Source organism: Lampetra planeri, chromosome 3 (assembly GCF_965212315.1).
Source record: "Lampetra planeri chromosome 3, kcLamPlan1.2.h2, whole genome shotgun sequence".
NCBI classification, from domain to species: Eukaryota; Metazoa; Chordata; class Hyperoartia; order Petromyzontiformes; family Petromyzontidae; genus Lampetra; species Lampetra planeri.
The window spans coordinates 1,161,714-1,182,968 of record NC_136109.1 but is presented as its reverse complement, the minus strand read 5'-3'; the positions used below and the strand labels follow the sequence as shown (position 1 = coordinate 1,182,968).

The 21,255-nt window shown below is 56.8% G+C and overlaps 2 protein-coding genes and 1 long non-coding RNA gene across 3 annotated transcripts; all 3 read right to left on the bottom strand.

Moving 5' to 3' along the window:
* Nucleotides 1–2,883: 2,883 nt before the first annotated feature.
* On the bottom strand, nt 2,884–8,533 carry LOC144735829 (UMP-CMP kinase-like). Its single transcript, XM_078618366.1, has 3 exons — nt 8,048–8,533; nt 4,933–5,079; nt 2,884–3,258 (listed from the first exon to the last, which is right to left on the bottom strand). Exons 1-3 carry the CDS (start codon nt 8,126–8,128, stop codon nt 2,941–2,943), a joined length of 546 nt encoding a protein of 181 aa, XP_078474492.1. The 5' UTR covers nt 8,129–8,533; the 3' UTR covers nt 2,884–2,940.
* A 1,495-nt stretch (nt 8,534–10,028) lies between these two features.
* Nucleotides 10,029–13,112, bottom strand: LOC144735845 (uncharacterized). Its single transcript, XR_013588694.1, has 2 exons — nt 12,789–13,112; nt 10,029–12,686 (listed from the first exon to the last, which is right to left on the bottom strand). It is a non-coding gene; the product is annotated as an uncharacterized LOC144735845 (long non-coding RNA).
* An 884-nt stretch (nt 13,113–13,996) lies between these two features.
* LOC144735835 (small integral membrane protein 7-B-like) lies at nt 13,997–21,142 on the bottom strand. The gene is made up of 5 exons (XM_078618378.1): nt 21,028–21,142; nt 20,873–20,914; nt 16,358–16,413; nt 15,788–15,878; nt 13,997–15,192 (listed from the first exon to the last, which is right to left on the bottom strand). Exons 1-5 carry the CDS (start codon nt 21,051–21,053, stop codon nt 15,177–15,179), a joined length of 231 nt encoding a protein of 76 aa, XP_078474504.1. The 5' UTR covers nt 21,054–21,142; the 3' UTR covers nt 13,997–15,176.
* Nucleotides 21,143–21,255: the final 113 nt, after the last annotated feature.

The following is a 21,255-nucleotide window of genomic DNA, read 5'->3' as shown; positions in this document are numbered from 1 at the left end:
GGGTGGTGGGGTGGGTGGGAGGTGGGCGGGGGTGGGTGGGAGGTGGGTGGGAGGTGGGCGGGGGTGGGTGGGAGGTGGGTGGGAGGTGGGCGGGGGTGGGTGGGAGGTGGGTGGGAGGTGGGCGGGGGTGGTGGGGTGGGTGGGGTGGGTGGGAGGTGGGTGGGAGGTGGGCGGGGGTGGGTGGGAGGTGGGTGGGAGGTGGGCGGGGTTGGGTGGGAGGTGGGCGGGGGTGGTGGGGTGGGTGGGAGGTGGGCGGGGGTGGTGGGGTGGGTGGGAGGTGGGCGGGGGTGGGTGGGAGGTGGGTGGGAGGTGGGCGGGAGGTGGGCGGGGGTGGGTGGGAGGTGGGCGGGGGTGGTGGGGTGGGTGGGAGGTGGGCGGTGGGGTGGGTGGGTGGGAGGTGGGTGGGAGGTGGGCGGGGGTGGGTGGGAGGTGGGTGGGAGGTGGGCGGGAGGTGGGCGGGGGTGGTGGGGTGGGTGGGAGGTGGGTGGGAGGTGGGCGGGGGTGGGTGGGAGGTGGGCGGGAGGTGGGCGGGGGTGGTGGGGTGGGTGGGAGGTGGGCGGGGGTGGGTGGGAGGTGGGTGGGAGGTGGGCGGGGGTGGGTGGGAGGTGGGTGGGAGGTGGGCGGGGGTGGGTGGGAGGTGGGCGGGGGTGGTGGGGTGGGTGGGAGGTGGGTGGGAGGTGGGTGGGAGGTGGGTGGGAGGTGGGCGGGGGTGGTGGGGTGGGTGGGAGGTGGGCGGGGGGTGGGTGGGAGGTGGGTGGGAGGTGGGCGGGGGTGGTGGGGTGGGTGGGAGGTGGGTGGGAGGTGGGTGGGAGGTGGGTGGGAGGTGGGTGGGAGGTGGGCGGGGGTGGTGGGGTGGGTGGGAGGTGGGCGGGGGTGGGTGGGAGGTGGGTGGGAGGTGGGCGGGGGTGGTGGGGTGGGTGGGAGGTGGGTGGGAGGTGGGTGGGAGGTGGGTGGGAGGTGGGTGGGAGGTGGGTGGGAGGTGGGCGGGGGTGGGTGGGAGGTGGGTGGGGGGTGGGCGGGGGTGGGTGGGAGGTGGGTGGGAGGTGGGCGGGGGTGGTGGGGTGGGTGGGAGGTGGGTGGGAGGTGGGTGGGAGGTGGGTGGGAGGTGGGTGGGAGGTGGGCGGGGGTGGTGGGGTGGGTGGGAGGTGGGCGGGGGTGGGTGGGAGGTGGGTGGGAGGTGGGCGGGAGGTGGGCGGGGGGTGGTGGGGTGGGTGGGAGGTGGGCGGGGGTGGTGGGGTGGGTGGGAGGTGGGTGGGAGGTGGGCGGGGGTGGTGGGGTGGGTGGGAGGTGGGTGGGAGGTGGGTGGGAGGTGGGTGGGAGGTGGGCGGGGGTGGTGGGGTGGGTGGGAGGTGGGCGGGGGTGGTGGGGTGGGTGGGAGGTGGGTGGGAGGTGGGCGGGGGTGGGTGGGAGGTGGGTGGGAGGTGGGCGGGGGTGGTGGGGTGGGTGGGAGGTGGGCGGGGGTGGGTGGGAGGTGGGTGGGAGGTGGGCGGGGGTGGTGGGGTGGGTGGGAGGTGGGCGGGGGGTGGGTGGGAGGTGGGTGGGAGGTGGGCGGGGGTGGTGGGGTGGGTGGGAGGTGGGTGGGAGGTGGGTGGGAGGTGGGTGGGAGGTGGGTGGGAGGTGGGCGGGGGTGGTGGGGTGGGTGGGAGGTGGGCGGGAGGTGGGCGGGGGTGGGTGGGAGGTGGGTGGGAGGTGGGCGGGGTTGGGTGGGAGGTGGGCGGGGGTGGGTGGGAGGTGGGTGGGAGGTGGGCGGGGGGTGGGTGGGAGGTGGGTGGGAGGTGGGCGGGGGTGGTGGGGTGGGTGGGAGGTGGGTGGGAGGTGGGTGGGAGGTGGGTGGGAGGTGGGTGGGAGGTGGGCGGGGGTGGTGGGGTGGGTGGGAGGTGGGCGGGGGTGGGTGGGAGGTGGGTGGGAGGTGGGCGGGGGTGGTGGGGTGGGTGGGAGGTGGGCGGGGGTGGGTGGGAGGTGGGTGGGAGGTGGGCGGGGGTGGGTGGGAGGTGGGTGGGAGGTGGGCGGGAGGTGGGCGGGGGTGGTGGGGTGGGTGGGAGGTGGGCGGGGGTGGTGGGGTGGGTGGGAGGTGGGTGGGAGGTGGGCGGGGGTGGTGGGGTGGGTGGGAGGTGGGTGGGAGGTGGGTGGGAGGTGGGTGGGAGGTGGGCGGGGGTGGTGGGGTGGGTGGGAGGTGGGCGGGGGTGGTGGGGTGGGTGGGAGGTGGGTGGGAGGTGGGCGGGGGTGGGTGGGAGGTGGGTGGGAGGTGGGCGGGGGTGGTGGGGTGGGTGGGAGGTGGGCGGGGGTGGGTGGGAGGTGGGTGGGAGGTGGGCGGGAGGTGGGCGGGGGTGGTGGGGTGGGTGGGAGGTGGGCGGGGGTGGTGGGGTGGGTGGGAGGTGGGCGGGGTTGGGTGGGAGGTGGGTGGGAGGTGGGTGGGAGGTGGGTGGGAGGTGGGCGGGGTTGGGTGGGAGGTGGGCGGGGGTGGTGGGGTGGGTGGGAGGTGGGCGGGGGTGGGTGGGAGGTGGGTGGGAGGTGGGCGGGGGTGGTGGGGTGGGTGGGAGGTGGGCGGGGGTGGGTGGGAGGTGGGTGGGAGGTGGGTGGGAGGTGGGTGGGAGGTGGGCGGGAGGTGGGCGGGGGTGGTGGGGTGGGAGGTGGGCGGGGGTGGGTGGGAGGTGGGTGGGAGGTGGGTGGGAGGTGGGCGGGAGGTGGGCGGGGGTGGTGGGGTGGGTGGGAGGTGGGCGGGGGTGGGTGGGAGGTGGGTGGGAGGTGGGTGGGAGGTGGGTGGGAGGTGGGGGGTAGGAGGGTGGTGGGGTGGGTGTGAGGTGGTGGGGTGGATGGGAGGGAGCGGGGGGGGGGCTAAGCTCACACCGAACTTTCTGAAGAATCAGCTAAGAGCTCAGTGGGATTTCCCTGGCAAGACACCACAGTAGTAGTGGAGCTGTATTTGTGTAAACATATTGTTTAAGTGAACGGTTTCCCCTCCCTATACTTTGCACTCGTATCGTGCATCTGTTGTTGTTGTGTCGTTGTTTGCAACGCCCTGACCCCGTGCCCCCCTACTTGGACCATCTGTGAGTAAAGAGCTTCACGGCTCATCGGATTCCCCCTCCAGCCGAAGAGCCTCACCTCGTTGCTGCAGTCGAAGAAAAGCACAAACTTGACGTTGGCCTTGCCCTCCATGTGACGCTGCCAGCCCTCCAGGTTGTCCTTGTTGCGCGGGAAACCGTCGACGAGGAACAGGCTCTTGCTCGGATCCTTCGCCATCGTCTCCTCCATCGCCTGGGGGAGGAGGGGGGGAGGAGGGGGGAGGAGGGGGAGGAGGAGGAGGGGGGAGGAGGGGGGAGGAGGAGGAGGGGGAGGAGGAGGGGGGAGGAGGAGGGGGCAGGAGGAGGGGGGAGGAGGAGGGGGGAGGAGGGGGGGGGAGGAGGGGGGGGGAGGAGGAGGGGGGAGGAGGAGGGGGGAGGAGGAGGGGGGAGGAGGGGGGAGGAGGGGGGAGGAGGAGGGGGGAGGAGGAGGGGGGAGGAGGGGGGGGGAGGAGGGGGGGGGAGGAGGAGGGGGGAGGAGGAGGGGGGAGGAGGAGGGGGGGAGGAGGAGGGGGGAGGAGGGGGGAGGAGGGGGGGGGGAGGGGGGAGGAGGGGGGGGGGAGGGGGGGGGAGGAGGGGGGAGGAGGGGGGAGGAGGGGGGAGGATGAGGGAGGAGGGGGGGAGGAGGGGGGAGGAGGAGGGGGGAGGAGGATGGGGGAGGAGGGGGAGGGTTGGGTTTCATCGTTGAGGCTGGGTCTCAGGAGGTTTACCAGAATCGCAATATTCTTGATTCTTTCGGTAAAGTCACGTAGAAAGGAAACAATTAAATAATAAAAATATCAAACGATAAAATGATCACGACGTTTCGATTGCAACACAAGCAATCATCATCAGGTGTCAAAACCACAGCAAGAACATTTGAAAAAAGTGGCTGGGTGGGGAAGGAGGGGCTGGGTGGGGAGGGTGGGGAGGGGCTGCGTGGGGAGGGGCTGGGTGGGGAGGGTGGGGAGGGGCTGGGTGGGGAGGGTGGGGCTGGGTGGGGAGGGGAGGGTGGGGAGGGTGGGGCGGGTGGGGAGGGTGGGGAGGGGCTGGGTGGGGAGGGAGGGGCTGGGTGGGGAGGGTGGGGAGGGGCTGGGTGGGGAGGGGTGGGGCTGGGTGGGGAGGGGCTGGTCACCCCGTGGTGCCCTTATAAAACTCAACGTTTAACCTACTCACACCGGCTTGTGCCCGCCCTCACATTCGGCCATAATTGCGGAATACACCACGCCGCCGTTGACCCTGCAGGCCATTGACCGAGCAACCCAACGTTCCTACCAGCTCCCTCCGCAGGAAAGTGTTTTTCAGAAGCCACCTGGCAGCCATGAATGATAGCTCAACAAAGTTGGCCGTGTCAGCGAAAACCAAAGCCAGCGCTTCGAAGAGTACGGGTCCGAGCCCTGGGCCTGTATGGGTGTCTCTCTCAAATGGTTGTTCATCATGGCCTTATCGGAGACACACGGAGCCAGCACCCACGGCAATGAGGCCACTCTGAGGCCATCGAAGGCCATCGAAGGCCGAGGGGGGGCACGGGTACACTACACAGGGACACGGGTCCGCAGGTACGTGGGGACGCGAGGCCTTGGGTACGTGATTACACGGGGAAGTGGGGATGCAGGGACATGGGTACACAGACACATGGGTACACAGATACGTGGGTACGCAGAGACACGGATATAGGTACATGGGTACACAGGTACGTGGGTACGCAGGGACACAGGGATATAGGTACATGGGTACACAGGTACGTGGGTACGCAGGGACACAGGGATATAGGTACATGGGTACACAGGTACGTGGGTACGCAGGGACACAGGGATGCAGGGACATGAGGACACAGGTTCCTGGGGCCGCGGGGAAGCGGGTGGACGGGTGCGAGGTACGTGCGCCGTACTTTCTTGAGCAGGGCGAGCGTGATCTCTACGGGCACGATGCTGCCCTCCCGAATGCACTTCTCGATGAGGGTGCCGAACTCGGAGCCCTTCCGCGACCTCTCTGCCCGCAGCAAGTCGCCCGCAGAGAGGTGTGTGTAGCCAAAGGTCTGCCAAGGGTTCAACAGCGCAGAGCAAAGCGCGCACCGCTTAGTCAGCTGTACAGGGGACGCGTCACGCGGTGCACAGGCCTGCGGAACACTTTCACGTGCGCACTTAGACGCACGCACGTTCACAGCGCACGGAGAGAGACGTGGAAACACACCGGGCGCACACAGACACACGGCAAAACAGACATGCAGAGGCACACGGCACAACACCCACGCACACACACACGCACATAGTCACAATGTAAATGTCGTGATAATCGAATGAGTCTTTAATTCTCAGGGCTGGCATTTTGAAGTCCAGAACCACCCAAACTGTGGCACTAACACACATCCCGACCTTAGCACCGATCCTGACACTAACACCGACTCTGACCAAAACACCGACCCTATAACACCGACCGTGAAATCCTAACTTTTGATGACATCCCACACAGCGTGTCCATTCCTGTTTCTGTGCGGTTCACTTGCACAGGACGCAAGAGTTCGAACCCGTCTGGTCACTTTGAAGTCATATCCACACACACACAAGGCACGCACGCACAATCACCGCCCTTGCCTGCAGCCACGGCGCACCCCGACTCTCGCTCCCTGCAAATAACCTCCCGACTCGCACAGCCAACGCCCACGACAAATTCACGTGGAAGGTTGCCCAATAGCGCCGGCTCGCGGCTCGCTAAGCCCGGGGTTCAGCCTGGTTAGTACCCGGATTGGGGGGGGGGGGAGACTGCCTGGCAATGAATCTATCGGTGCGGAGCTTTCGAGTGTTATCGCGGCCGATTCATCGGTGCTTCACGGTCGATCCGCACCGCGGTATTAACCAGGGCGGCCGCTGTGCCCGAACCGCGAAACTCCGTGCGTCGAGCGGTTAAACGCGCTGTTGCAAGAGTGGTGGGCAAGAGGAGTTCTTCTGGGATGTAGTTTTATAAAGTTTGTTTATTAGAGAGGCCGCAGTCTGCGGGATGTGTTTGCGTTAAGCCATCAGCAACGCCGGGAAGAATGTCCCAATCGTCACATTTCAGAACATATTTAGCATTTTTGTAAACGATTATGTCAGCCTTTGGCCCGTATGTAATTAAAACCGGATTTTCAAATTGAAGCGTGATAGTTTCAGCCTAGCTAACACAAACAAACAACCGAAAGAGATATTAAAGTTGGGATTACAGTAAATAAAGGCATCACCGTCTCTGAATGTCCCTTCCCTGGCAGTCAGGCAGTGGGAATGGTCAAGGTGCCCGTGGGAGTGCATGTGTGTGTGATGTGTGGTCCGTGGGAGTGCATGGGTGTGTGATGTGTGGGTGTGTGATGTGTGGGGGTGCAAGGGATTGTAAAGGTGTCCGTGGGAGTGCATGGGAGTGTGATGTGTGGTCCGTGGGAGTGCATGGCTGTGCACGTGTGTGAATGCGTGCGTGGGTGCGAGAGGGTGGGCACACGTGCCAGACTGTGGGTGTTTCGTGACGGTGGGTGCGAGGGGAGCGGTGGTGCAGCGGTTAGCGCGCTGCCCTACTAACCCGGCGACCCGAGTTCGATTCCCGCTCACGGCCAACACCGGTGACGATTGTTTGAACCCCCTAGATTGGACTCAGCCTCAAGGGAGTCTACCCCGGGACGACGAGGGGAAACCATCGACACCGGGGGAGACAAAGGCGGCCGGGCGTGGTGCCAGTCACCCACCCATCCTCGTGCACCGTGACGACCTTCAGAGGTGCTCGCCACTCGCTCCTCTAACAGCTCCTGCCCCACCCCAAGTCTCAGGGCGTACAGCGGGGATCTTTGTGTGCGAGTCATCAAGACCACACCACTGTCACACACACACACACCACACACACACACCCTGACACACACACACACAATACACACACACCACGTGTCACACACACACACCACACACACACACCACTGTCACACACAGCACGTATCACACACACACACACGACGTGTCACACACACACAACACACACCCTGACACACACACACGCCGTGTCACACACACACACCACTGTCACACACACACACACCCTGTCACACACACACACCACGTGTCACACACACACACCACACACACACACCACGTGTCACACACACTCACCACTGTCACACACACACACACGACGTGTCACACACACACACCACTGTCACACACACACACACCCTGTCACACACACACACCACGTGTCACACACACAGAGCCTGCACCAGATTCTTCACCCCCTCCTCCGCTCCCACCTCCATCGCCCTCCCACCTCCACCGCTCCCTCACCTCCACCACCACCTCCACCACCACCTCCACCACCACTCTCCCACCTCCACCACCTTCACCGCCACCTCCACCACCACCACTCTCCCACCTCCACCACCTCCACCGCTCCCTCACCTTCACCACCACCTCCACCACCACCACTCTCCCACCTCCACCACCTCCACCGCTCCCTCACCTCCACCACCACCTCCACCACCACCTCCACCACCACTCTCCCACCTCCACCGCCACCTCCACCACCACTCTCCCACCTCCACCGCTACCTCACCTTCACCACCTTCACCCTCCCTCACCACCACCACTACCTCCACTACCCCACTCTATCCTTATCCACCTCATCCACCCCCTCCTCCTCCTCCTCACCTCCACCGCTACCTCACCTTCACCACCACCTCCACCACCACCACCGCTCTCCCACCTCCACCACCTCCACCGCTCCCTCACCTCCACCACTCTCCCACCTCCACCGCTCCCTCACCTTCACCACCACCACACTCTATCCACCTCCACCTCATCCATCATCCACCCCCTCCTCCACCTCCTCCTCCACCTCCACCACCACCACCACCACTCTATCCACCTCATCCATCATCCACCACCACCTCCACCGCTCCCTCACCACCACCACCTCCACCACCGCACTCTATCCTTATCCACCTCCAACACCTCCTCCACCCCCCACCTCCACCACCCCCTCCACCCCCTCCTCACCTCCACGATCTTCTCACACTGGGTCCCTTTCCCAGCTCCGGGTCCTCCCAGCACGAACACCACCTCGGGAACAAGCGCCATGGTTCACTTCACTCTGATCGTCGACTTCCCTTACAACAACAACAACAACCACCACCGCAGCAGCAGCAGCAGCAAGATGATGATGCTGTTGACGGGCCGGCGGTGAGCGTGAGATGAGGTGGAGGATCGTGAGGAGGGGCTCTTGTTTGACTTGACGCGGCAGCGGCGGTGGTGCTGATGGGTTCGTTAAGAACCCCACCCCCCACTCACACGCACCCGATCGATTCAACGATTATAAAAGCGGAACGATTCCTGAATCGATACGGGCGAATGCGAATTCGGGGTTTTTTCGCTACTCTGGCTGTCGCCTGGTGAAGGTGGTTGTGATTACTGGCGAAACGTCGGACTTAGATTGTAAATGTCGTGGCTTGGCTCTCCAACACACCGGTGTGGTGCTGTTCTAGTATACTACACTATACACTGCATACTACACTATACAATACACTACACTATACACTACACTATACAATACACTATACACTCTACACTACACTGTATACTAGTGCTGTACTAGTATACTACACTATACACTACACTATACTATATACTACACTATAAACTACACACTACACTATACACTGCACTATACACTACACACTATTGCTGTACTATACACTATACTACACACTACTAAACACTACACACTATTGCTGTACTATACACTACACACTACTAAACACTACATACTAGTGCTGTACTATACACTATACTACACACTACTAAACACTACACACTATTGCTGTACTATACACTATACTACACACTACTAAACACTACATACTAGTGCTGTACTATACACTATACTACACACTACTAAACACTACATACTAGTGCTGTACTATACACTATACTACACACTACTAAACACTACATACTAGTGCTGTACTATACACTATACTACACACTACTAAACACTACATACTAGTGCTGTACTATACACTACACACTACTAAACACTACACACTATTGCTGTACTATACACTACACTACACACTACTAAACACTACACACTATTGCTGTACTATACACTACACTACACACTATTGCTGTACTATACACTACACTACTAAACACTACACACTATTGCTGTACTATACACTACACTACAAAACACTACAGACTAGTGCTGTACTAGTAACACATTGGCCACGTTCTGTTGACGTGACAAACCACGCGACAGCCAATTCGTGAGGCTGTCACATGAACAGAACTGCGGCGTTGCACTCCGCCATCAGCATCTTTGTTGCGACTGCTGGAGGAATCCGATGAGCCATGAAGCTCTTTATTTCACGGGATCAGCGGAGTCCCATCAGCAATCGGCGCCACAAACTCCCAACGAACATCGCAATCCCAGAAGAACTCTCTCCACGAAACAGCGGAGAAACTCAACGTCGCGTTTGTCGGTGTCGTTGTTTGTTGTTGTTGTTTACTTTGGTGGCTATGAGATGTTGACTACCTCGCCTGGTGTACAGGAGGTCGTGGGTTCCATCCCGACCCTGACGATGCCTGCTGCTGCTGTATATGGAGTTTGCGTGTCTCTCTCATCATCATCACGGTGGCTATGAGATGTTGACTACCTCGCCTGGTGTACAGGAGGTCGTGGGCTCCATCCCGACACTGACGATGCCTGCTGCTGCTGCTGTATATGGAGTTTGCGTGTCTCTCTCATCATCATCACGGTGGCTATGAGATGTTGACTACCTCGCCTGGTGTACAGGAGGTCGTGGGTTCCATCCCGACCCTGACGATGCCTGCTGCTGCTGTATATATATGGAGTTTGCGTGTCTCTCTCATCATCATCACGGTGGCTATGAGATGTTGACTACCTCGCCTGGTGTACAGGAGGTCGTGGGTTCCATCCCGACCCTGACGACGCCTGCTGCTGCTGCTGCTGTAGATTTGTAGTTTGCGCGTTTCTCTCCCCGTGGACGCTGCGCGGCTCCTCCGGGTTTCCCCTCCACGTTTGGAATCAACATCAACTCGCGTTTAGAGCGTTTGGCCGCCGCTATGAATCTGCGCATTACGACGATGAGCCCCAACTTTGTTGAGTCATCGATTGTGGTCAGGCCGCTTTTGGGTTAATGGAAAAAAAATAATCTGCACAGCTCAGTGCGCCTTCTACCCCGTCAGATGAATTTGAGTTGAAAAAAAAAACTGCGTTGAGTTTTAAATCGTGAGGCAGCCCGAACCTCGCTGATGAGAACACTCAACGTGGAAACACCAGCGGACGGGGGAATCGATTCCGTGGATCGTGACGCGATACGACCCCGCGGATCGATCCGCGCGCCACCTCCAATGAATGGAGGTGACGCTGACCGGACGATGACGTCAGACGGCGCCGATCGACTTCCGCGTTAGCGTCGAGGTCGCGTGACCCCGCGGGGAGGACCAATAGGAGCCGCGCGTTGTGGGCGCGGGAGGGTGGGGGGCGGTGACGTCACCGCGCAAGACGTGGCAAGTGGGCGTGGCTCAGCGTGGTGACATCACGACAAGCGTACGCGGTGACGTCGCGCGTCTTGTTTCCGCCGTGCGTGATGACGTCATCGCGCGCGTCACTCGGCTGTCGTGCGAAGCAGTGCGCGATGACGTCATGGAAAGGGGTGTGGGTGTCTTTGCCGTGCGTGATGTCACCACGGTGGTACGCGGTGACGTCGTTGCATGCGTGATGACGTCCGCGCGTAGCCAATTGCGTCGTAGGTGCTGGGTTTGTTTGACCATACTTCACCAAAATATGTAAAGAGTTGAACACGTGGGCTTTCGCGACCAATATAATCCATAAGAAATATTGACTTAAAGCTTTCGTGACTACAGAAGTCACGTAGATAGGTTCAAATTAATTTTAAAAAAATTAAAATATTTATTAAAGTCATGGAGATAGGTTCAAATTAATAAAAATGTTCATTTAATTTTTATTAATGTCACGTAGATAGGTTCAAATTAATACAAAAATTCATTTTATTTTATTATCTACGTTGACTTTACCGAAAGACCCAAATATAATCCGTAAATGTGTGTTTGGGTTTGATCGCGTAAATATTGAGAGTCGGCATTTTTTTCATCTCCAAGGCACCGAATTTGTGTGCTGGTGGAAGTCGGCTCCACCGCCGAGTTGGGAGATGGAGCGATGGAATCAGAGTCGCGTGGATCCGTTGACATCGCAGGGTCGCGAGGTGGCGGTGGTGGTGGCAGCGGATCCGGGAGGGAGGCCTCCATCCAGCAGCCGATGATGAACACTGCCCTCTGCTGCTGCCCACAAAGTCTGCAACACCTAAACCCTACAACACCTAAACCTACACAACACCTAAACCCTACAACACCTAACCCTACACAACACCTAACCCTACACAACACCTAACCCTACACAACACCTAAACCTACACAACACCTAACCCTACACAACACCTAACCCTACACAACACCTAACCCTACACAACACCTAACCCTACACAACACCTACACAACACCTAACCCTACACAACACCTAACCCTACACAACACCTAACCCTACACAACACCTAACCCTACACAACACCTAAACCTACACAACACCTAACCCTACACAACACCTAACCCTACACAACACCTAAACCCTAAAACACCTAAACCTACACAACACCTAAACCCTACAACACCTAACCCTACACAACACCTAACCCTACACAACACCTAAACCTACACAACACCTAACCCTACACAACACCTAAACCCTACAACACCTAAACCTACACAACACCTAACCCTACACAACACCTAACCCTACACAACACCTAACCCTACACAACACCTAACCCTACACAACACCTACACAACACCTACACAACCCTACACAACACCTAACCCTACACAACACCTAACCCTACACAACACCTAACCCTACACAACACCTTACCCTACACAACACCTAACCCTACACAACACCTAACCCTACACAACACCTAAACCTACACAACACCTAACCCTACACAACACCTAAACCTACACAACACCTAACCCTACACAACACCTAACCCTACACAACACCTAACCCTACACAACACCTAAACCTACACAACACCTAACCCTACACAACACCTAACCCTACACAACACCTAACCCTACACAACACCTAACCCTACACAACACCTAACCCTACACAACACCTAACCCTACACAACACCTAACCCTACACAACACCTAACCCTACACAACACCTAACCCTACAACACCTAACCCTACACAACACCTAACCCTACACAACACCTAACCCTACAACACCTAACCCTACACAACACCTAACCCTACACAACACCTAACCCTACACAACACCTAACCCTACACAACACCTAACCCTACACAACACCTAACCCTACACAACACCTAACCCTACACAACACCTAACCCTACACAACACCTAACCCTACAACACCTAACCCTACACAACACCTAACCCTACACAACACCTCACCCTACACAACACCTAACCCTACACAACACCTAACCCTACACAACACCTCACCCTACACAACACCTCACCCTACACAACACCTAACCCTACACAACACCTCACCCTACACAACACCTCACCCTACACAACACCTCACCCTACACAACACCTAACCCTACACAACACCTAACCCTACACAGCACCTAACCCTACACAGCACCTAACCCTACACAACACCTAACCCTACACAACACCTAACCCTACACAACACCTCACCCTACACAACACCTAACCCTACACAACACCTAACCCTACACAACACCTAACCCTACAACACCTAACCCTACACAACACCTAACCCTACAACACCTAACCCTACACAACACCTAACCCTACACAACACCTAACCCTACACAACACCTAACCCTACACAACACCTAACCCTACAACACCTAACCCTACACAACACCTAACCCTACACAACACCTAACCCTACACAACACCTAACCCTACACAACACCTAACCCTACACAACACCTAACCCTACACAACACCTAACCCTACACAACACCTAACCCTACAACACTTAACCCTACACAACACCTAACCCTACACAACACCTAACCCTACACAACACCTCACCCTACACAACACCTAACCCTACAACACCTAACCCTACACAACACCTAACCCTACACAACACCTCACCCTACACAACACCTAACCCTACACAACACCTAACCCTACACAACACCTCACCCTACACAACACCTCACCCTACACAACACCTAACCCTACACAACACCTCACCCTACACAACACCTCACCCTACACAACACCTCACCCTACACAACACCTAACCCTACACAACACCTAACCCTACACAGCACCTAACCCTACACAGCACCTAACCCTACACAACACCTAACCCTACACAACACCTCACCCTACACAACACCTAACCCTACACAACACCTAACCCTACACAACACCTAACCCTACACAACACCTAACCCTACACAACACCTAACCCTACAACACCTAACCCTACACAACACCTAACCCTACACAACACCTAACCCTACACAACACCTAACCCTACACAACACCTCACCCTACACAACACCTAACCCTACACAACACCTAACCCTACACAACACCTCACCCTACACAACACCTAACCCTACACAACACCTAACCCTACACAACACCTAACCCTACACAACACCTAACCCTACAACACCTAACCCTACGACAATCGTCAGACACCACCGGAGTCTCATGGATGGTGGTCACCTATCCCAGCGCAATCCGGCCGATGTGACGAGCCAAGAACCGCCAGCCAGGAGTTCAACTTCTCCACCCGTTACCCATTGCGATTCTGCTGAGCCACCGGGCCAGTTGTGACGTGGGTTGCGGATCAACGTGTGCGGCATGAACGCATCTCGGGAGTTTCGTTTATTGACCTCGAAAGTAGTCGCTGCTAAAGGGACAGCTCCGACACAAATGTACGCGGGGAAAACCGTCACCACCACCACCACCACCGCCACCACCACCACCACCGTCACCGCCACCACCACCACCACCAAGCGGCTCAACGTGCGTCAAACTATGGCGCGTTACGGTCGCGTCGAGCGATGAAAGCTCTAAGTGTTTCACGCGTCTGGGCGATGCCCTCGAATCTTTCACCTACATTGAAGATGTAACCTAGACAGCTCTCTCATCTTGTCGTTGCCAGATAAGAATTGATGATCTGGCACTCGCCGATTCACTCCAGTGACTCGCCGGTGGTCAGTCACCTCCTCACCACGTTGCTAACGCCGCTAGAATGGTGGCCGTCCCGTAAACTTCACTCGTTGATTCACCCACCAACCCACTTACCACACCGTGGAATCAATTCCCTCCCCATCGCCCCCTGTGACGGTTACTCGGCATCCACTTCAGCATGGAAGCATAGAAGTGCAGTACAGCCAATGGTTTGCGCCGCACCGCGCTCTGCCGCCCGCCACGAGTTTTAGTTTGGCTTTTGTATTAAAGTAATGACCGAGGCTTCGCCAACTCACGGGGTGAGCGGCTAGGACGACCCAGCCGAGTGGGAATCGCAAGAACTATCTGGTGGATTGAATTGCGTTAGGCAGTTCGGAACGGACATAATTCATAAACAAGAGATGAGAGAGGTGACGAGAGAGGTCTACAAGAGGGATGCGGATTAGCGGTGACGTGCGTAGGATTACGTCGGCTGCTTCTATTCTAATCTTGCGCGCGACAAGACACCGAAATGAAAAGCCTCGCAGACAGCAACTTCTCATCGTCGACTTGCGTTAACCGTGCCACTCGGCCCGGCGAAACGCCACGATTCTGACGGCGTTTGGTCCAAGAAAAAGAATCCTTCATCTTCTTCAGAAGGTGCAGCTGCGAGCGGGCCGCCTATTGTATTCGGTAAAAGCGAAGAGAGCCAAAATCGGCACCGGACCTTTCCGGGCTAGCTGGGTGTTCGGTGGCACCAAATGTAACCGGGTGAGGGCGTTTGGGGGGCGGGGGGGGGGGGAACCGGGAGAGGCTGGGCGAGATCGGCGAGAGGAGGAGAGGGTACAGGGTTGGAGGGTGATGGCACCCATGTCTCCGCTACGAACCAAACAGCCTGGAACGAAACGAACACAACATGGGGGAAGGGGGGGGGGGGCCCAATCATTTTATAGCCGGCCACCGTGATTCCGTTACACATCTACAATGCTTTCCTATCAAGGCATTATTATTATAATAATACAATATAAATATTGTTATGCTCGTGTTCCTGGCGGATTAATATGTTTCGATTGCTGCACGTTTCCCCAATAATAAATAACATTTTAAAACGTGGTCCGCCACGCCGCGGTATTAACCAGGACGGCCTGCAGGATTCGAACAGCAAAACACTGCACCAAGTGGCCTAGGTGCTACCGCTGGGCGCCCATCTCCTGGTTACAGCTTCAAGCCAGTGCTGGAAATTCCACATTCCTACGACGGGGGGACGGGGCGAGTATAGCCATGCAACAACCGTGGTGTGAGTGCCCCATAAAGTGGTACCGTTTTATTGACCCTGGAAGGATGATGGGGCCAAGTCAACCCCCAACCAGGATTTGAACTTGCGACCTTTTCTGACTGTGAGTCGCAGGCTGTACCCCCCTCTGACTCGGTGATCAGAGAAATCACTTTAACTTTGTCTCTACTCATCACGTTTTGCGGCGTGAACTCACACGACCATGCACAGCATCATGAGGATGTTCCACATGGCGATGAATATCCGGAAGTAGCGCAGACTCAGCAGAAACTCGCGAATGCCATCGCCTGCACATGGACACACGCACGCGCAACACAGATATCAAGATCCCCCTCCCCGTATGGCCTACTACACAAGCCCGTGGAGGGTATGTACTATAAAGTGAGCATCTATTCAGGGCGGCACAGCGCACGAGAGGGTGGTCCGTGTGTGTGTGTGGGGGAGCGGTGGTGCAGCGGTTAGCGCGTCGCACTCCAAACGCGGTGACCCGAGTTCGATTCCGGTCCTGGGCCTCCCCTAGGTCGACTCGGCCTCAAACGAGTACCCGGTGCGGTGTATAAACATCGCCACTTGGGACGACAAAGGCGGTCGGGCGTGGTGCTGGCCACCCACCCCCACGTGTGCCCTTCCGGCCTTCATAGGTGCTCGCTAACAGCACTTGCCCCAACATCCTGTTAAGGCTACACGGGGGATCTTTGTGCGTGGTCAAGGGCGTTGTGGTGTTCCTGTGTGTGTACGCGCACGTGCGTGCGTGCGTGCGTCTCACCGGTTGTGTGCTCCACCGTATCTGCTCCGAACCCTTGCACCGACTCCTTTCGTTTCCTAACCACGGAGAAGATTGACATTTTAAACTCCCCTGCTCCGCAGCGTCCGTCTTAAGCAGGGATGACCTCACCGAGTCTCAGGTTTGTTTCTCAGGATAAACACGGTGTGTGGCCAGGTCGCTTCTGAAAAATAAGTTAAATCCTCAGTGGGCCTAGTCTGGTAGGACGGGGATGGCTTAGTTTGTATTTTCTTTTTACCTTTCTTGTACTTTGCGCAGCTATCGTGGTTTTGTACCGTTTGTTGTTACGTTCTTAACCCTGCCCCTACTGTGCATCTGTGAAAACGAGATTTATAGCTCATCGGATTCCTCCAAAATATTCTGAACTAGCGTGGAGCTTTCGTCGCACGAGATACCATCATCATCTTACGTCACAGCCTATAGAACCTGCCAAACCCCAATCAACCCCACGTGGCACACGGCGTGATGGGCCGCAAAGTCTGCCGGCAGGGAGTGATGTTGCTACGTTTTGTGTTTGTACTGGTAGGAACCACCTGGTTACACCAGCCCACAGGGGATTATTGTGTCCGTCCGTCGTGCATCCAAAAATGGGAGGGGTGGGGCTGGGTGGAGATGGGAGGGTGGGGAGTGCCTGTGTGTGGAGGGTGGGGAGGGGCTGAGTGGGGAGGGTCTGGGTGGGGAGGGGAGGGTGGGGAGGGGCTGGGTGGGGTGGGGCTGGGTGGAGAGGGGCTGGTCACCCCGTGGTGCCCTTATAAAACTCAACGTTTAACCTACTCACGCCGGCTTGTGCCCGCCCTCACAGTCGGGCATATTTGCGGAATACACCACGCCGCCGTTGACCCTGCAGGCCATTGACCGAGCAACCCAACGTTCCTACCAGCTCCCTCCGCAGGAATGTGTTAAGTTGTGGTGGTCACCACATCACGCGCGTTCAGATGCGCTTCTGCGGCCGTCTGGAACGCTCTTCCTTCCGATATTAGGAAGCCATTGGAGCTATGCACTTTTAAACCATCTCGATTGAAAACGAATTTCTTTAGAACTGATTTTGTGTTTAGTTTGTTGTCCAATTAGCACGCTTGGCTACGTAGAATGCAAAATAACTTCAGCGTACATACATACTATGATGCAGATGATCCGTATTATTTTGGTTTGTGCACCTATAGTATCAAGCAAGGCAACCCCTGGATTCGAACCGCGATTCTCTGCAACCGTACGACAAACGCGCCCCGAAGTTGAATTTTATCGCGGGAAAGTTTTCAATATTTCGCCAAATTTGGTCCACAGTTGTTGGTGTCGGTGCCGAGGCTCTGCCCGGTCGAGATCTGCAGCAGGGGAATCTAAACTAGACTATGTGTTATATTACCCGGTAAGGCCCACTGAGCTATGTCGCTCCAAATGTGGAGGAAAAAACCGGAGGACACGGAGAAAAATCCACGCGACCACGGGGAGAGAGACACGCCAACTCAAAATATACAGCAGCAGCAGGCATCAGGGTCGGGATCGAACCCACGACCTCCTGTACACCGGGCGAGGTAGTCAACATCTCATAGCCACTGCGGCGCCCACTCTGCCCGGTCTATGCACAGGGCTGACCCGTGGTGGTGGTGGTGGTGGAAACGCGACAACAATGAAATGCCTGCAGACGCCACCAGATGGGGACTTTGGCTCATTAAACCAATCCAGCATACCGGTGAATGAGGCACCCCCCGTGGCCTTGACAACTGACGGCGTGTGATAGGCGCTGTGTGTGTGGCGCTGTGTGTGTCGCACTGTGGGAGATGCGATGATGTGGAGGAGGCTCGCGAAGGACACTACAACAGCAACAACGGAGGGCAGCGGAGAAAACCCAGCAAGTTGGCACAGGAGGGGGCACAGTCATCTCAGTCAACCCAAGGCATCCGGGTCTATCCTGTGACCTCGTCGGCGGGTGTTCGACAGTTCACGTGGCCTCTAAGTGCACCTAGCCTGGAACATGCGCTGTGGTGATGTCACCGCCACTTAAGTGGCGAATGACGCGATGCTGCAGGGGGCGGCGGTGTAGCGGTTAGCGCACTGCTCACGGCCAACACCACAGTGACGATTATCTGAATCGGTCCTGGGCCTCCCATAGGTCGACTCAGCCTTAACTGAGTACCCGGTGGGGGAGACAAAGGCGTGCCATAGTGCCAGCCTCCACAGGTGCTGCTACTCGCTAACAGCACTTGTCCCGACAGTCTGTTAAGGCGGGCGCGGCACGGCTCGGCTTCTGCAGTCGAAAAACAACCTGGCGGCCTCGTGAGCCCTGCCGGGGCTGGCTTGGCTCGGCACGGCTCGGATGTGCCAGTGGAAAAGAGGTGGACTGTGGGCGGTTTGTCTTTGATGGCGCAGTGAACGATACAAATGCAGCGCGGTGCTCCCATCATCTAGCTGCAGGTGATGTACCAATATCCGCCAGGCCAGGTGCACTTTTCCACCAAGCACCACGGGTGGAAACACCAAGATAAGTCCGTGCTAGAAACCAGGGGGGACATGATGTACCCACCCGTTCAGCACACACACACACACTGGCGATTATAAGACGCCCTGCATCCGTGCGATGACACGAAGGTCGATTTGACACGCACAAGATTCTAAGAGGGACTCCACTCCCCAGCCCAACATTCTAAAACATTGGTTGGGTGCAGAGGTCACAATCGGGTACCCGATACCCGTACCCTACCCGATACCCGGCTACCCGGCCCTGGTGCGGCCGGGTACGGGTAGGCCGTGAGTCACTGGTGAGTCACCGTTTGTCACTCATTTCCCAACGTCTTGTCTCTTCTCACAATTCAAGTTCCGGGTACGGGTAAGGAATCAAACCCCGTTTGCGACCTCTGGTTGGGTGGTAGCGTCATATAATCCGGACATCAACAACAAAGACAAATATCCACCGTGTAGCCTTAACAGACTGTGGGGGCAAGTGCTGTCATAGCGAGTAGCTGCAGCACCTATGAAGGCCGGCACTGAGGCCCACGAGGGGGTGGGTGGCCAGCACCACGCCCGGCCGCCTTCGCCTCCCCTCGTGGTGGATGTTTTTCCACACCACACCACGTGCTCATTTGGGGCTGAGTCGACCTAGGGGAGGCACAGGATCATCACCGGCGTTGGTGGCCGTGAGCGGGAATCGAACTCGGGTCGCCCGGGGTTCGTAGCGCTAACCGCTGCGCCACCGCTCCCCACTCATCAACAACGTCAATAACAGCACAAGAGGCTTTGTTAGATCGCGTTCATAAATGTGTCGTTAAACAGCCAACTAGTGAGGGGTGTCACTTACACAGAATGGGGCCAATTCGTCACTAGTACAGAACCAGTATGTAGTATATAGTGTAGTGTATAGTGTAGTGTATAGTGTAGTGTACTAGTACAGCACTAGTATGTAGTGTATAGTGTAGTGTATAGTGTAGTGTATAGTGTAGTGTATAGTGTAGTGTACAGTGTAATGTATAGTGTAGTGTACTAGTACAGCACTAGTGTATAGTATAGTGTATAGTGTAGTGTATAATGTAGTGTATAGTGTAGTGTACAGTGTAGTGTATAGTGTAGTGTATAGTGTAGTATACTAGTACAGCACCAGTATGTAGTGTATAGTGTAGTGTACTAGTATGTAGTGTGTAGTGTAGTGTGTAGTGTAGTGTGTAGTGTATAGTGTAGTGTATAGTGTAGTGTATAGTGTAGTGTATAGTGTAGTGTATAGTGTAGTATACTAGTACAGCACCACACTGGTGTGTTGGAGAGCCAAGCCACGACATTTACAATCTAAGTCCGACGTTTCGCCAGTAATCACAACCACCTTCACCAGGCGACAGCCAGACGCGTTACTAATCGGCCGTGTCGGGTGGTGACGGGATTAACGACACATTCGAAAATTTACGCGACCTAACCCCCCAACAACATAGAAAAAAAAACATTACGGATAATGTCGCTCGCGAAAGCCTGACTACGTGTTAAGCCAACAGCATCAACAACAACAACAACAGCATCAACAACATCAACAACAACAACAACAGCATCAACAACAACAACAACAGCATCAACAACAACAACAGCATCAACAACAACAACAGCATCAACAACAACAACAGCATCAACAACAACAACATCAACAACAACAACAGCATCAACAACAACAACAACAGCATCAACAACATCAACAACAACAACAACAGCATCAACAGCAACAACAACAGCATCAACAACAACAACAGCAGCATCAACAACAACAGCATCAACAACAACAGCATCAACAACAACAGCATCAACAACAACAACAGCAGCATCAACAACAACAGCATCAACAACAGCATCAACAACAACAACATCAACAACAACAACAACAGCATCAACAGCAACAACAACAGCATCAACAACAACAACAACAGCAGCATCAACAACAACAGCAACAACAACAGCATCAACAACAACAACAACAGCATCAACAGCAACAACAACAAAATCGAGGCCTCCCCGTAGACGACTCACAGCTTGAAGTTGAGCACCGCTCCCGCGTTCACCAGCAGGGTCCTGGGGCAAACGAGAGAGGGGGGAGGGGGTGCGATTAGACGAGGTGGTGCGAGAAGATGGTGATGATGATGATGATGAGGGGGAGGAGGAAGAGTAGGCAGAGGGTTGTTTACCCAAAGAGGAGGAAGTCGGATATCATCGCGGAGCGAAACAGCGAGCCGAGCGAGCGAAACGGAAGTGGACGAGCGAGACCACGCCCACAGTGGCATAGACCACGCCCACAGTGGCATAGACCACGCCCACAGTGGCATAGACCACGCCCACAGTGGCATAGACCACGCCCACGGTGGCATAGACCACGCCCACGGTGGCAGTGACCACGCCCACAGTGGCAGTGACCA